The following is a 12,608-nucleotide window of genomic DNA, read 5'->3' as shown; positions in this document are numbered from 1 at the left end:
GACATGGAATTGCCCTTAGAACATAAAATTAGAGCAATGAGATCCTCAGTTACGCTATCTTGAATCGCTCCCTTTACTTTCCTACAGCATGGCAGTTCACTGGAGCAGATTAAAAAAAAAAAAAAGAAACACATTTTAATAAGCTGGGTCATACGTAGTGGTTAATTGAGAAATAGGCAGGCTTCAGCCCAGCCTAAGGGCTGCCTACAGACTTCAGCCAGGCCTTCCCATGCATGCAGAGACCTCTCATTCCAATTTGGAACAGGGACATATTGCTGAGTTTTCCCGCAAGGATTTATACTAAGCCTCTCTCAGTTTGTCCTTCTGGAGAGGTTTCATTTGGCGTAGCTAATTCAGTGCACACTGTATCAGTCAGGAAGACTCTGCCCTCGTGGTCTAGGATGATCATTAAGGAAACGGAGATCTTCTTTCCAGTCTGAGCAGTAAATCAGAAACTTCTGACAGTCCAGGCAAGCACACTGCTTACATCTTGGGCAATACTAGTTCACCAGATATTGAATTTTAACACTACTTTGGATGATGACAGTTTATACAGTGCATAATTTTCAATTCCATCTTTTATATTTTTACCTCAAAGGAGGAAAAAACCAAATCAGATCTTATTTTAAGTAAAATGGAGTTAGAAAAATCTGACAGCCCTGGTGATTTGAATGTCTTTCAGCAAACAGAAGTCAGTGGCATACAGGAGCTCAAACAAGGGAAATAACATGAAGTTCATCTGAGGTTTCAAAGTCACATAAATAGAATAAAACTGGTTTGTTTTGTAAGGGGCATGGTATGCAAATTGACTGCCCATTCCTTACTTTATACTAATTAATCCAACATACTGAAATTGAGTGAATAGATGTCTTATGTTCTATGCACACACAAGCAAACAATATTATGTAAAGCATCAGGAAAATGCATTTTATGAAGTATTTGAATAATGAAAAGGCAAGTCTTGCAAACGTTTTTTCTCCACATTGCATCTAAGAAAGCATATTAAATTATAGCACGAGAAAAAATTTCAAACGTATGGAAAATCCCAATCTTGTGGGGATTGGATAGCTTGCAAGAAGTGTATTTAAAACAAATTGAAAGGTTTAAAATGTTCAATGAACAGAATTTAAAAAAAAAAGATCCCACCTGTACGGACCATTCAAACTGGTTATGTACTTCTCATAGAATGCTTCTTCCCTGGTCAGTGAAGCTACAGTTCTTATATTTTCAACTGATTCTGTTGAAACCTAAATTGGGAGATTAAAAAAAATAAGTAAATGCATAAAATAAAAAAGGTAATTTATTATAACCTCAACCTATGGCATATCTCCTAAATATCTGATCTTCTCTAACATTCATTAGTTTAGATCAGAAAGTATTTACTTAAAGAAAAGAGACTGAGGTCTGTTATGAACTGAAGCCTACAGCAATGAAGTTACTCACCCCAAGGTGAGTACAAGACAAGGGGAGGCTGAAGACGACAAGGTACTTCAGTTTTGAGCCTTTGGGTCAGGATACATGAAGTGCCAGCAGCCCTTGCCCTATCCCATAAGTTGTAATCCCAGCAGATTAAACCCTATGTAATAAAATAAGAATAAACCCCAATCATCTAGACAATGTGCATTTTTACATGGAGTAATTCTGTCTCCCGGAAAAGCACTATCAGGTAAACAAAGGCAGTACTCTAGGCCTCATATGTACATAAATAGTTTGCATTTTATGATGGAATTTAAAAAAAAAAAATGTTGCGCTGGAGCTTGGTAGTGAGCCCTGCAACACTTCTAGCTACAGCACAGGCCCGAAACATACCAGTTCTGGGGCTGCTGCTGTTATAGCTGCCCCTGCCCAGAAATCTGCTATGGAGGCATTCAAATGCATTTTTATTTACAGATGTTTTATGTTATCTATGTTTTGCTTTCCTTAGGGATATATAAACATTCCCTTGATCCCCCATCCTGCCCTCTGCTCTCTCCACTTCATTTATCTTGGATAATTGAGTCAGCTGTAATATAGCAACAATGTTGTCCTTAAAAGTGATCTCACACCATAACCCTGTAGTTAAAATTGGAGAACTTACTCTTCCAGCCTCTTCCAAAGCTTTTTGATCTTTTGCTGCATGACCAGACACAGAGCTAACATTTGCAGCATTTGCAGCAATAACGAAAGGAATGCAGGCCAGAATAAGCAAAGTCAGCTGCCAGCCGTACACAAAAGCAATAATGATGGCAGTCAGAAGGGTAAAGACAGTCATAGTCATCAGTCCAAGCCGGCTTCCAGTTGCCTAAGAAAACCCCAGAAACCCCAAAATATCCATCGTTAGATTTTGTTAGATATATCACCACTTGAAGTTACTATTTACTCAAGGCCAGCACTTCAGCTGGAAAACGAAATCCTGAGTGGTAACATGCGCTGACATTGTTAATGTACTTATGTAACAGTTCCTCGACATTCCTCTTACCTGCCAGCGTTCAAGCCTTCAAGTGAGGTTAAAGATGTCTGAAGAGTTGCTCATGCCAATTGTCTAAAGAAATACACGTACTGTCATACACACACACGAGACCTCCTTCACTAACCCAGGCTCAGGAGGCTGCAGCGACCGTTGGAGGAGAGCAGGCTGGAGGCCCAGCTTTTGGCTAGAGTTTTGTTCCACTGACAGCCATCCATTAATCCATCCCACCAGCAGCAGTGGAAATCACTCATCTTCAGGTCCTCGAGCTGCTGCATCTACTCTTTTTCTGGGAACCCAAACCCACTTGGTCACACTGCAGAAATGCTTTATCTCAGCAGGGCTAATAGGTGGAAAAAATATTAACTCATACTGAAGAACTCCTATGTTCTCCCAGCCTGTATAACCTTCTCATCTAGAGACTTCAAAAAGAGAGATGATTTGCATCCAGCATCAGGATGGGTTCTGACAGGCAGAAAAAAAAAAGGTTTGAAAACAGCCCTGTGGAAACAGCTCATCTTCCACAATTTGCCTTGATGGAAAAAACAAAAATCTTTGGGCAGGAAACAACATTCTTTTCCTTTGCCAAAGACTTTCCTGCCCTAAAAAGACTTTTCTTGTTCAATACAATTTAAAATAGTAATAATTAAACCAGTGCCAAGGTGAATTGCTGCCATATGTTCCAAGGGCTGCACATAAAGATGGATTTGCAAACTTCAGCCAGCACAGCACGAAGCACGCACTTACTGACACACTGAGTGCTCCAGAGAACACACTAGCCTTGGAGAAAAATTCATGCCCTTGGTTGGCTTTTATAGTTAGATGACCCTGCGTACCTATTTTTCTACTTCTGCCCTGCATGGTGATGTAGTTCAACCCCACTGAAGTAACTGGAACTTTAAACAATGCAAATGACTAAGTTTTGTCAAAGACTGTTAATAATATTAGCCCATAAGGATAGAGGACAGAAAACAAACAAAAATCTACTGGCAATGAAAAATGCAAGGATTACAGAGTTTTTGATTTATAGGTTTGAAGGAAACAAAATCATCTTAAAAATAGCAAACGTTTCTCTTGCAAGTCCTGCAAGATGAGGAACGCTGGTGAAATGAGCAATAGGTGCTGGACCTGTGTAGGATTTGCTATGTTCTCCTGCACATGTCCAGAGTTCAAAATTATTATGTCCTCCTGTTCAAAATTAGTATCTTGAGTCATCTCCTCTCTTGGGTATTTCCTTCTCTAGTGTTCTTTATTAATGCTATGTCATTTCTCCCCATTTGGCTTCCTTGTGTGTGAAACACGTTTGGTAAGGGACAAGAAGAACTGTCTTCATTAAGGTCAGTAAGAGTCTGCATCATCTGCAGCTGTAGCCTTCAAGGCACCCCAGTGATACACATTATCTGGTACAAAAACCTGGGGTCCACCAATTCTGGTCCTCAGCACATACACAGATTTCACTTTGCATGGTGAAATGTTTTACAACTCTATGTTTAGTTTTAAGACTTGCAAGGGGGAAATGAAAAGTCGTGAATATCTGCTGGATTTTCAATAGTTTCCAAATTATCAGCTGGAAACCATTCCTACTGTGTCAGCAACATGATATTTGAATGTATCCATCAGTCTATGGGGGTAGATTTACTCCGCTGTATTGTGAAATAATTTCAGTGTCCCTTGCCAATGGCAATTAGTATCTGTAAGGAAAAACTACTAGAAAAAGTGAGTGTGAAAGAATCAACATACCCCTTTGACTTGGGAAGCATCAGTAGCAAGTCGAGTTAACAGAACTCCAACAGCATTTTTCTGATCATCATACCATCCAATCTCCTACAAAATAGTTATTAATTTTTGTTTTACAAAGCTGCATGTTCTTTTCATGTTTCAGATAATCAGGTTTAGTGGTAAAATGACTAAATGTTTCCAGATCAGGTAGCATAAAAGGAAATGGAAGTACAAATCAGTGATGGCTAACGATAATATTCTTCCAAGTAAAGGAAAAAGCTTCGAGTGTGAAAAATTAGATATTCCCAGCATAATAACAATAAAAGTGTTATTAATGTAAAAGTAATGTAAAGTTCTTCTGAATGTTAGTCAAGTTTTATTATAATCCCCTTTTACCCAGTCATCCTTTGACTGAAGACCCTTTGCACAGGACTGAATTCTCCTTGTAAAGATTGCTTATTGCTTTAACTATAGATAATCAATTGCTTGTCTACATTTGTAGATAAACGGGTTTCACTTCTTCTCCGTTCTTCCAATGGCTATGGGTGTTACTTTTAATCACTTGAATTTTCCCTCACCTACTCCCTTTCAGATGATTCTGTGAACAACAAGGCTCTTGTCAGCTGTCCCCAGTGGGTGCACGGTGCACTATGTTGCACATTCTCAAAACTCCTATGCAAGCAACATAAGTTGCATGAACTGGTTAACAGGAAGGGTTTAATACAAGTAACTTCACTTTCCTTAATTAATTCTTGATGCAATACAGAAAATTGAGTTCTTGCATTAAAAATCTACCAGACTGCCTATGTGCTATGGATTGCAATACTTGCATTTAAATCTAAATAGATAAATAGATTAGAGTTAAATCCACACGGTATGTACTTGCACCATAACCGCTCAAGCAAGCGGAGATTAAATTTTGGTCATCCTTGCAGGAATCTGGCTAAACACAGACAGCTGCAAACCATGTGTACATTAGCAAGTCAGAAATGTGCATGTTTGCAATGACACTCCTTCAAAATCAGACTATTTGTTGCAGCAGAGCTGGAGTTGCACATGGAATAGAAGACTCAGAAAAGTTATATTTTTTCTAAGCTAGTGGCAGAAGAGACTTTTTTTTTTCCCCTCTCCAGCCCGTGCAATTGTAAGCAAACAAGTACCTTGCAAGGCCTGCAAAAGCCATCTGGCTCTCATGACACCCGTGCTGCATAATTCATACCTGCTGAAGTAATGCTTTGAAGGACAAAGAACGCAGTCTCATTGTTAGTATTTCTCCAGACTTTCCAAACATGAATCCCTGCAGGGAAAAACAGTCACATTTTCTCATTTGATGCTTCATCTCTGTTTATAAAGCCACACAATAAAAGCAATTACTCCAAAAAGTCTCCTACAACCCCCAGTGCATGTGTAAGTCTTGGGAAGAGTGCCATTCGCATTCCTGGAACCTGAAACTCTGTTTTCCCACAGAAAGGGAGTAACGTGACAAAGAAGGCAGGATCTTTGTTGTAATGCCTTATTCATATGCCTCAGCATTACAGGACAAATCAGCTTATCTAGTTGTTGGCCTCCGTTTCAACTACTGCCAGAGACATCCACTTGCAGCAGCCATACTAATGCGCTTTATGGTATGGACATCAATATGCAGTATTTCCTGCAAGCTATGGAAGAGTAGAAACAGGACAGCAAATTATGTATTTCTTTGATGGTATGAAAAAACGCCTTCTGCAAGGTTAAGAGTCTATTTTATATTTACTTTGCAAGAGTCTGCAAACTCCCAATTAGAAATGTCAGACTAACTTTTGTGGCCTGACCCGCAACATTTTCAGTCATTTTGAATCCACATCGTCTTCAGTGGAGCTGTGTTTATTTAAATCAACAGAAAATATAGCCACATATTTAAGTAAGTACATCAAGACAAATCATGCACTCAGGAACAGCCCTGGCACTTGTGCATGTTTTCATAAGCTCTGCTTGATATTTTGCTTCTCGAAGTGCACTGATATGAGTTATACCTGCAGTCTACTGGAGAGTTAAGAACCTCCAACATTTCAGTACAGTGACACTTACTTGGATTATGTATGTTGCTAAGGTAATCACTCCAAGTAAAAGAAACATTAGAGAAAGCACCAAAGTGTTTTTATTCCTCTTTTCTCCATCTGTTTCTTGAAAAGCCTGTGCAAGAAAAAAAACAAACAAACTCAAAATGAGTACATATGCAGTGACTGCCAGCTACATAAACCAACCCTCATCTCAAGAAACTTGTCTGCTTTAATTTCTCATAGCATATATTCTGGATCCCGAAATCAGACTGCACTCAATTTTCTGTTGAAGGCCAGAAGACATTCCAGCTTTCCATTCAGCTTACATCTCACTAACTCATTCCACCAGCTCCAGATATTCCTCCTTTCCTCTGCCAGGCAGGTGCAGTCACACTGCATTCTTCCTCTAGAATATCACTTCCAATGAAAAATGACTAAAAGTTGATTTGTCTGTTGGAGCAACAGAATCCATCAGCCATTCAGCTGCCTAGAAATCCTATCATTTTCCCTCAGGCTCTCATTCCAGTTTTCTCCAAGATGGTCATTCTACCTGTGCTGGTAACTTTCAAGGTCTGAGGTAGAAAATGCACAAGAGACTCCCTTTCCCTCATAATGAGAAGCAGCAATTTGTTTACAAAGTCCGTTTTCAGTGCCTTCCAGAATTATTAGAGCTATCTTGGAAGAATTTCAGTAAAAACCAAAAAGAATATCAAAAGTTCTAGGGGCAAACTTAAGCAAGAGGCGTGTACACCACTGAAGCAAACTTAATGAATTTACAAGATCAGCTTGAGGCCTAGAAGACAGACATGTGCTCTATACAAAAAGTAAGGGGACTGGAAAATAGATAAAACATGTCAGAGAGAAGTTCTGATTCAAACATGCAAGAACTGGCAAAGACAGACAAAACCCATGAGGAATATATCAGTAACCAATTTCCGCAAACAGGAAGGAATGTATGTAGGTTATACTGGAAGTAGCGCCTCCTATTTATTTCCATCGAAACTACAACAGATGCAAAGAGCACAATAACATCATTTGATAGAGCAATTCTTAACTACAAAACACTGTTTTTCAACAGTCACCACCGCTAGCTATGCATTTTTACCAGTAATGACCACAAGCCTTGTGAAGGACCAGCAAAAAACACCTTCTGACTTTCTGGGGTGTGCTTGATATGTCTCAAACACTTGCAGTGCAAGGCCACCACCACAATAACCAGTTGAAGGCTGGTATCAGTAAGTATGAGATCCTGTTCTCTCACATGATAGTCCTGCTTTGCTGAAAAACCAGACTACCTTTCCTGCAAGAAAGTTATTTTGATCCAAACTTATTTTTGACAATCTTGGTATTCTGAACTCGCTTGTTTACAGTGTTGGAATGGTTGTAAGCCCCCCTCGAATATGGGGTTCTTTCTGTTGCTGTGTGAACATTCCTGGGATCCTCCTGGAGCAAACTGTGCAATATCCCAACATTGCCACCATTGCTTCCAACTCACTGAAGTTGGTACTCAGCTCCATACACAATTCCCTGGTGATAATCCACTGATCAAGATGCTCTTCATTTTGTGGCGTGATAGCTGTGTATGGACATCCAGAACGTGGCTCGTCTTTCATGCTGCTGTTGCCACTGCTAAAATGTATCACCCATCACCTCACTCTGATGATCACCTCACAGTGACATCCACTGTTTGATCTCCATAAACGTTCATCAAGCGTTGATGAATGTCAATGGGTGCCATTTTTTTTCCTGCACGGAGGAATTCAATTCCACACCTTTGCAGCATACTCACTTTGATGTCAGACACCAGTCTGTCAGACTGCCCCTCTGCTGCCATCTGTCACACATCAACAAAACATCATGGAATATCGGCCTGAAGGTTCAACGCCTACTGCCATACTACCAGCATTCTTCTCTGACATCATGGGCCAAAACAATAAAATAGGAGGCATTACTTTTGTAGCAGCATTTGTAACTCTCACACTACAAGGATGTAATTCCACTGTCTAAACAGATATCCAACACCTTTCTACATGCTACTGGCCATCTGAGACACCTTTAGGAAAGACAAGGGACCTATATTTACACAACTGAGTCCCATCCAACCTTGCATAGAGGGAATTGCTTGAGCATGAATGAAGTTCAAGACTGCAGCACCCATGTGCAAAAACTTACCCCAATGATTTTTCCAAATATAACAGCAAAAGCAGGATGGACTCCACCTGAGACAGCAGCAGCAATCACTCCCATTAGGACATACAGCCACTCAGGCTTATTCAGAGCCAGGATTCTTGAGTAAGACACAACAGGGAGATTTTCTTCCTACAAGAAAGAAAAGACTGCAAGTTTTCCTTGGAAAGTTGCAGAACATGAAAATCCCCAGGCAGCAGGAGTTCATTAGGCTTTGAGTAGTGAACTGTCTTCCTAAGTACTGAAAGCCCTCTCTGTGCACTCCAAGTGAGTGAACATGCTGGAGATCTGTAGCTTAGCTGCTCTGTATTCCAGAAATTCAACAGCACTGTAAAACTTCGAAGGCAAAAATGTAACAAACAGCTAAGTTATGAGGGGAGAATGATGACTAGTACAGTTCACTAGAAGTCAGATAGGATTGGTCACCATAAATGGCAACTTTAACACTTATATCATTATGAAGAACTAAAATTCTTGCTGTTTAGAGCCAAGAAAAAACCCTTGCAGTTCAGCTAAATGCTAGTGGGCTGGCAATAATACAACTGAGTATAGATGTCATTTACGTATCATGACCAAGAGCATTAAAAGAGGCATATATAATAGTGAGTTAGCCTGTATCTCCTTTGAAAGTATAAAAAAATACCCTGTTCTACTCTACTGATTTATTCAAGTGTCTGTGCCATCACAGGAGGAGTTTTGGAAAAGAAAAAACTGAAAATATTGGAAACGAGACAAAATATTAGGCAGAATTATGGTAAATTGCTCTTGGTTTCCTAGTTATCTTATTCAGTGCTTCAGATGCCAAATTAGGGTGACTAAAGTCTCAGCCATGACAGTGGATTGAATTTTTTTAAGTAATAAATTCCAAAAGCTGGACATTTGATGTTTTATATTTGTGGATGTGATGGAATACTTAATTCATAAGCATGAACATCCACAACCTCCTGAAACAAGGTCTTAAGCCATACTAATAAGTGAAGAGTTTCTTTTGAAGTTATGTATGTTCTTGTGATACTAGGTAGCAATCAGTTCCTTCATACTATTTGAAGTATATGTTAGCCAAAATCCATACTCGAAGGAGAAGGAATACAGATACAAAATACACTGAAGTTTCTAAAAGTACATTAAATAATCAGATGCGGCACTACAGATGAAATTTAAACTTTCATGGATTTCAAAGAATTCATGATTTTTACTTCAGAATTTAGACTTCTTCAATATGAGGGTTCTGAAGTTAAAAAAAGGAAACAAAAACTCTAAGTAATAATAAAAAAAAACAAACAACCCATCACACAACTCCTCTCAACTTTTCCAATACATTGCACACAAAAAAATACTGCAATCCAAGCAGTACAAAACAGAAAAGTTAAGCTTCTTTTGACATGCCTACCCATAGTCTAACCCAGAGATCACTATAACACTTCTCCTATGAACTGCAGCGAGCAAGTTTTACTCATCTTTGACAAATCAAGGCTCTCTTTTCAAAACCTCAATTTCATGACTTTTATTCTTGTTTGATATTGGTCAATTAAAGTCTACTATTTGAACGAAAATCTCCAGAACTGAATTTTGAAAGCATATACTGAGCCAAAGAGAGGCTGCAGGGAAGGTAGAACTGGGGGAGATTGAGATGATTCTTTTATTAACGTTCCAAAACTTTAGAGTCTTAACATATTTTTTTTCTTTTTGACACACATGCACCATGACATACCAAAGTGCCTTAAAGCTTAGTATGCACATCCCATGGATTATATTACCCACTACTATTTGCTATGGTGAGTACTAAGAGGTAAAGAAAAATCCCTCAAATTAAATCTCACAACTCATTTTAATTAGATAGAATTAAAATTTCAGTAACACTAAATAATGTTCCTAGTTTTATGAAGAATGACAAAACAACAACAAAACTCTCCCCAACTTCACATTTATTTCACTATATCAACAGAGCTGAAGTGAAGTTTGGTAAGATGTACATGATTGCTTCATAGTCCTAGGGAAAATACTCAACCTGGCAAGTACTGCCTTCAGTAGGATCAGAGAAAGGGTTGCATGACTGTCAGCTAGCTAAAAGTAATTAAAATTACATGTTTTATGATTATGCTTACATATTATCACTAACATCTAAGTGAAAGTTTTAATACCAACCTCCAGCTCTTTTTTCTTCTTCTTCTTAGAGGACTTTTTCTTAGAAGAGGACCTCTTGCTCTTGTATCTGCTGGATCTTCTACGAATGCTGCTTCTCCCAGTTATCACTGGTTCTTCAAAGTGATCTTTAAGGTTCAGTTTCTCCACAGAACTATTTCTGTCATCTTCCTCATATTCCTCAACTTCAGTTTCTTCATCTTCTTCTGATGTACCATCATCTTGAACATTATTGCTACCGCTCTAGTGAGAATTCAGGATATATGGTCACAAGACATTTTGAGCAGGAAGAAAGAAGAGTGAAAATTGTTTCTCATGACTACAGCTGCTTCAAACAATGGCCAATGATATTTATGGGCCAAACATTTTGGTGCGTAATGGCAGAGCAGTAAGCTAGCATCCGTAAGGCATGATACAGCTTGATGAAATGGATTAAGATGGTAAATGCTTTGCCCTTACTTGCTGCATTACAAGAGAATAGTAGACTCCCTTCTGCAACATGAGTTCGCTGTGTGTTCCTTGTTCAACCACAATGCCTTTCTCAAATGCAGCAATAGTGTCAGCAGTTCTGATGGTAGATAGTCTATGAGCAATCACAATAGTGGTACGTCCAGTCCGAGCCTTGCAGAAAAACAACAGTTTACATTAAAATGTGCACAACTATGTCTGAAACAAATAAAAATTATTTTAGCCATTTATCATACAAAAAAATCCAAACTTAAAAAAAAGTACATACAAGTATATTCTTAGGAAGCGTACTATCTGCATGACTCCTGATGAGACTTTACAGAAAACTACAGAGGAGTGGAACGCTTTTGGAGTCAGAAAGGTGTTTCAGTCACTCCCTAAAACCCTGACACAGTCCTCTGAAATAAGCTACTTCTCAAATATTCAACTAATGCATTCTCAATTTTGCAGCTAGAGCCTCCACTGCATCAGTCTCCAGGTTACATGGTCCAACCCCCTGGAGCTCCCACATGCAGCTGAGTTGTGGGCACAGCCTTCATGCAGTGACTGTGCACATGCCAGCCTGCAGCTGCTGGAGAAATGACTTCCCTCCTTGCTGATGGCTGGAGCAGACAGAGACTTGGAGGAAGGAGAAATCAAAGGTATTTGTGCAACAAATATGTTCCATGGCCATGGAGACTGCTGAAAGTTACTCGCCACTCAAGTACAGTGCACAAGCACAGGAAGAAAGGTGTGGAGAAGATAAGGACAGCTTCAGTAGATGAACTACTCCAAGCAGATTTGGATTCTTGTCATACAGGGGCTCAATGATCTGACATGAGTTAATATGAGCCTTCACATGAGGTCAGTCTGTGTGTGGTTTCCATGCTGTGCCCTAATATATAGAAGTGCAAAGTCTTCAATCACACCAACTGGGACTTGTGATCAGAACAAGCAAAATACCTCAAAAAAATGAAAGGTTATCCAAAAAGCACCGTGCAATATGCATCTGCATACAACTGCTCAGAAGTGGTATGCATTTGTGAGGTTAATAGTTCCTCAGTTGTGGAAATAACGACTAATGTTAGCACCACTTTTTCCATTGAAGGAAAGTGAGAATAAAGTCATAAATCCTCTTCGGAGACTACACTGATGGACATCAAACAGCTGTATAAAGATGAGTAAGTTATGATTCAGAGTTCATTTTGGTGTGTTCTGGGAAGACAGAGCATATAGAACAATTGCCTTAGTTTGGCAGTCTCTCTCTGTGTTATCCACTAAATCAAACAATAAGCTTCTGGAAAAAGTTAGTATGGAATCATGGAATTAAAGAATAAGCAAAAGACGACTAGATTTTAGCTGAAATAGGGACCTTCTAGTGCTTGAATTCACAGCAATAGTATCACATATACAAGTTAGATTAGATGACTGTTAATTTGGCATCTTCATACTACCTCAGATCCAATAACATCAGTACAGTCCTGCGAACATAACAGCTACACATTACCTCAGATTTAAGCTGATTGGTGACAAAGGCAGTAAGTTCTGTATTTCCCTCGAGTCATGCTTGTAACTCGTATCTCTGTTCGTAACTACTGAAATGGAAGGCAGGATTTTTCACTTAGCTT

At 39.1% G+C, this 12,608-nt stretch overlaps 1 protein-coding gene across 6 annotated transcripts in view; it reads right to left on the bottom strand.

The window, feature by feature from the left end:
* The window catches only part of ABCB5 (ATP binding cassette subfamily B member 5), a 45,147-nt gene that overhangs the window by 12,025 nt on the left and 20,514 nt on the right, over positions 1-12,608 (bottom strand). For 5 of the 6 annotated variants that reach the window (XR_002435312.1, XM_021387604.1, XM_021387605.1 and 2 more), the window contains 8 exons: positions 10,993-11,154; positions 10,537-10,776; positions 8,377-8,523; positions 6,233-6,337; positions 5,385-5,462; positions 4,187-4,270; positions 2,078-2,281; positions 1,147-1,247 (listed from right to left, as the gene is read on the bottom strand). Coding sequence is in view for 4 of the 6 variants with exons in the window: in XM_021387604.1 (XP_021243279.1) it covers positions 1,147-1,247; positions 2,078-2,281; positions 4,187-4,270; positions 5,385-5,462; positions 6,233-6,337; positions 8,377-8,523; positions 10,537-10,776; positions 10,993-11,154 (1,121 nt within the window). In the remaining 2 variants the exon portion in view is untranslated. Of the gene's footprint in view, positions 1-1,146; positions 1,248-2,077; positions 2,282-4,186; positions 4,271-5,384; positions 5,463-6,232; positions 6,338-8,376; positions 8,524-10,536; positions 10,777-10,992; positions 11,155-12,487; positions 12,576-12,608 lie in introns of those variants that run through there. The other variant, XR_002435313.1, reaches the window with a different exon arrangement.

The sequence above is a fragment of the Numida meleagris genome, chromosome 2 (assembly GCF_002078875.1).
Source record: "Numida meleagris isolate 19003 breed g44 Domestic line chromosome 2, NumMel1.0, whole genome shotgun sequence".
NCBI lineage: Eukaryota > Metazoa > Chordata > Aves > Galliformes > Numididae > Numida > Numida meleagris.
Note: the sequence above shows the minus strand (reverse complement) of the source record. Positions and strands in the feature narration are given on the sequence as shown.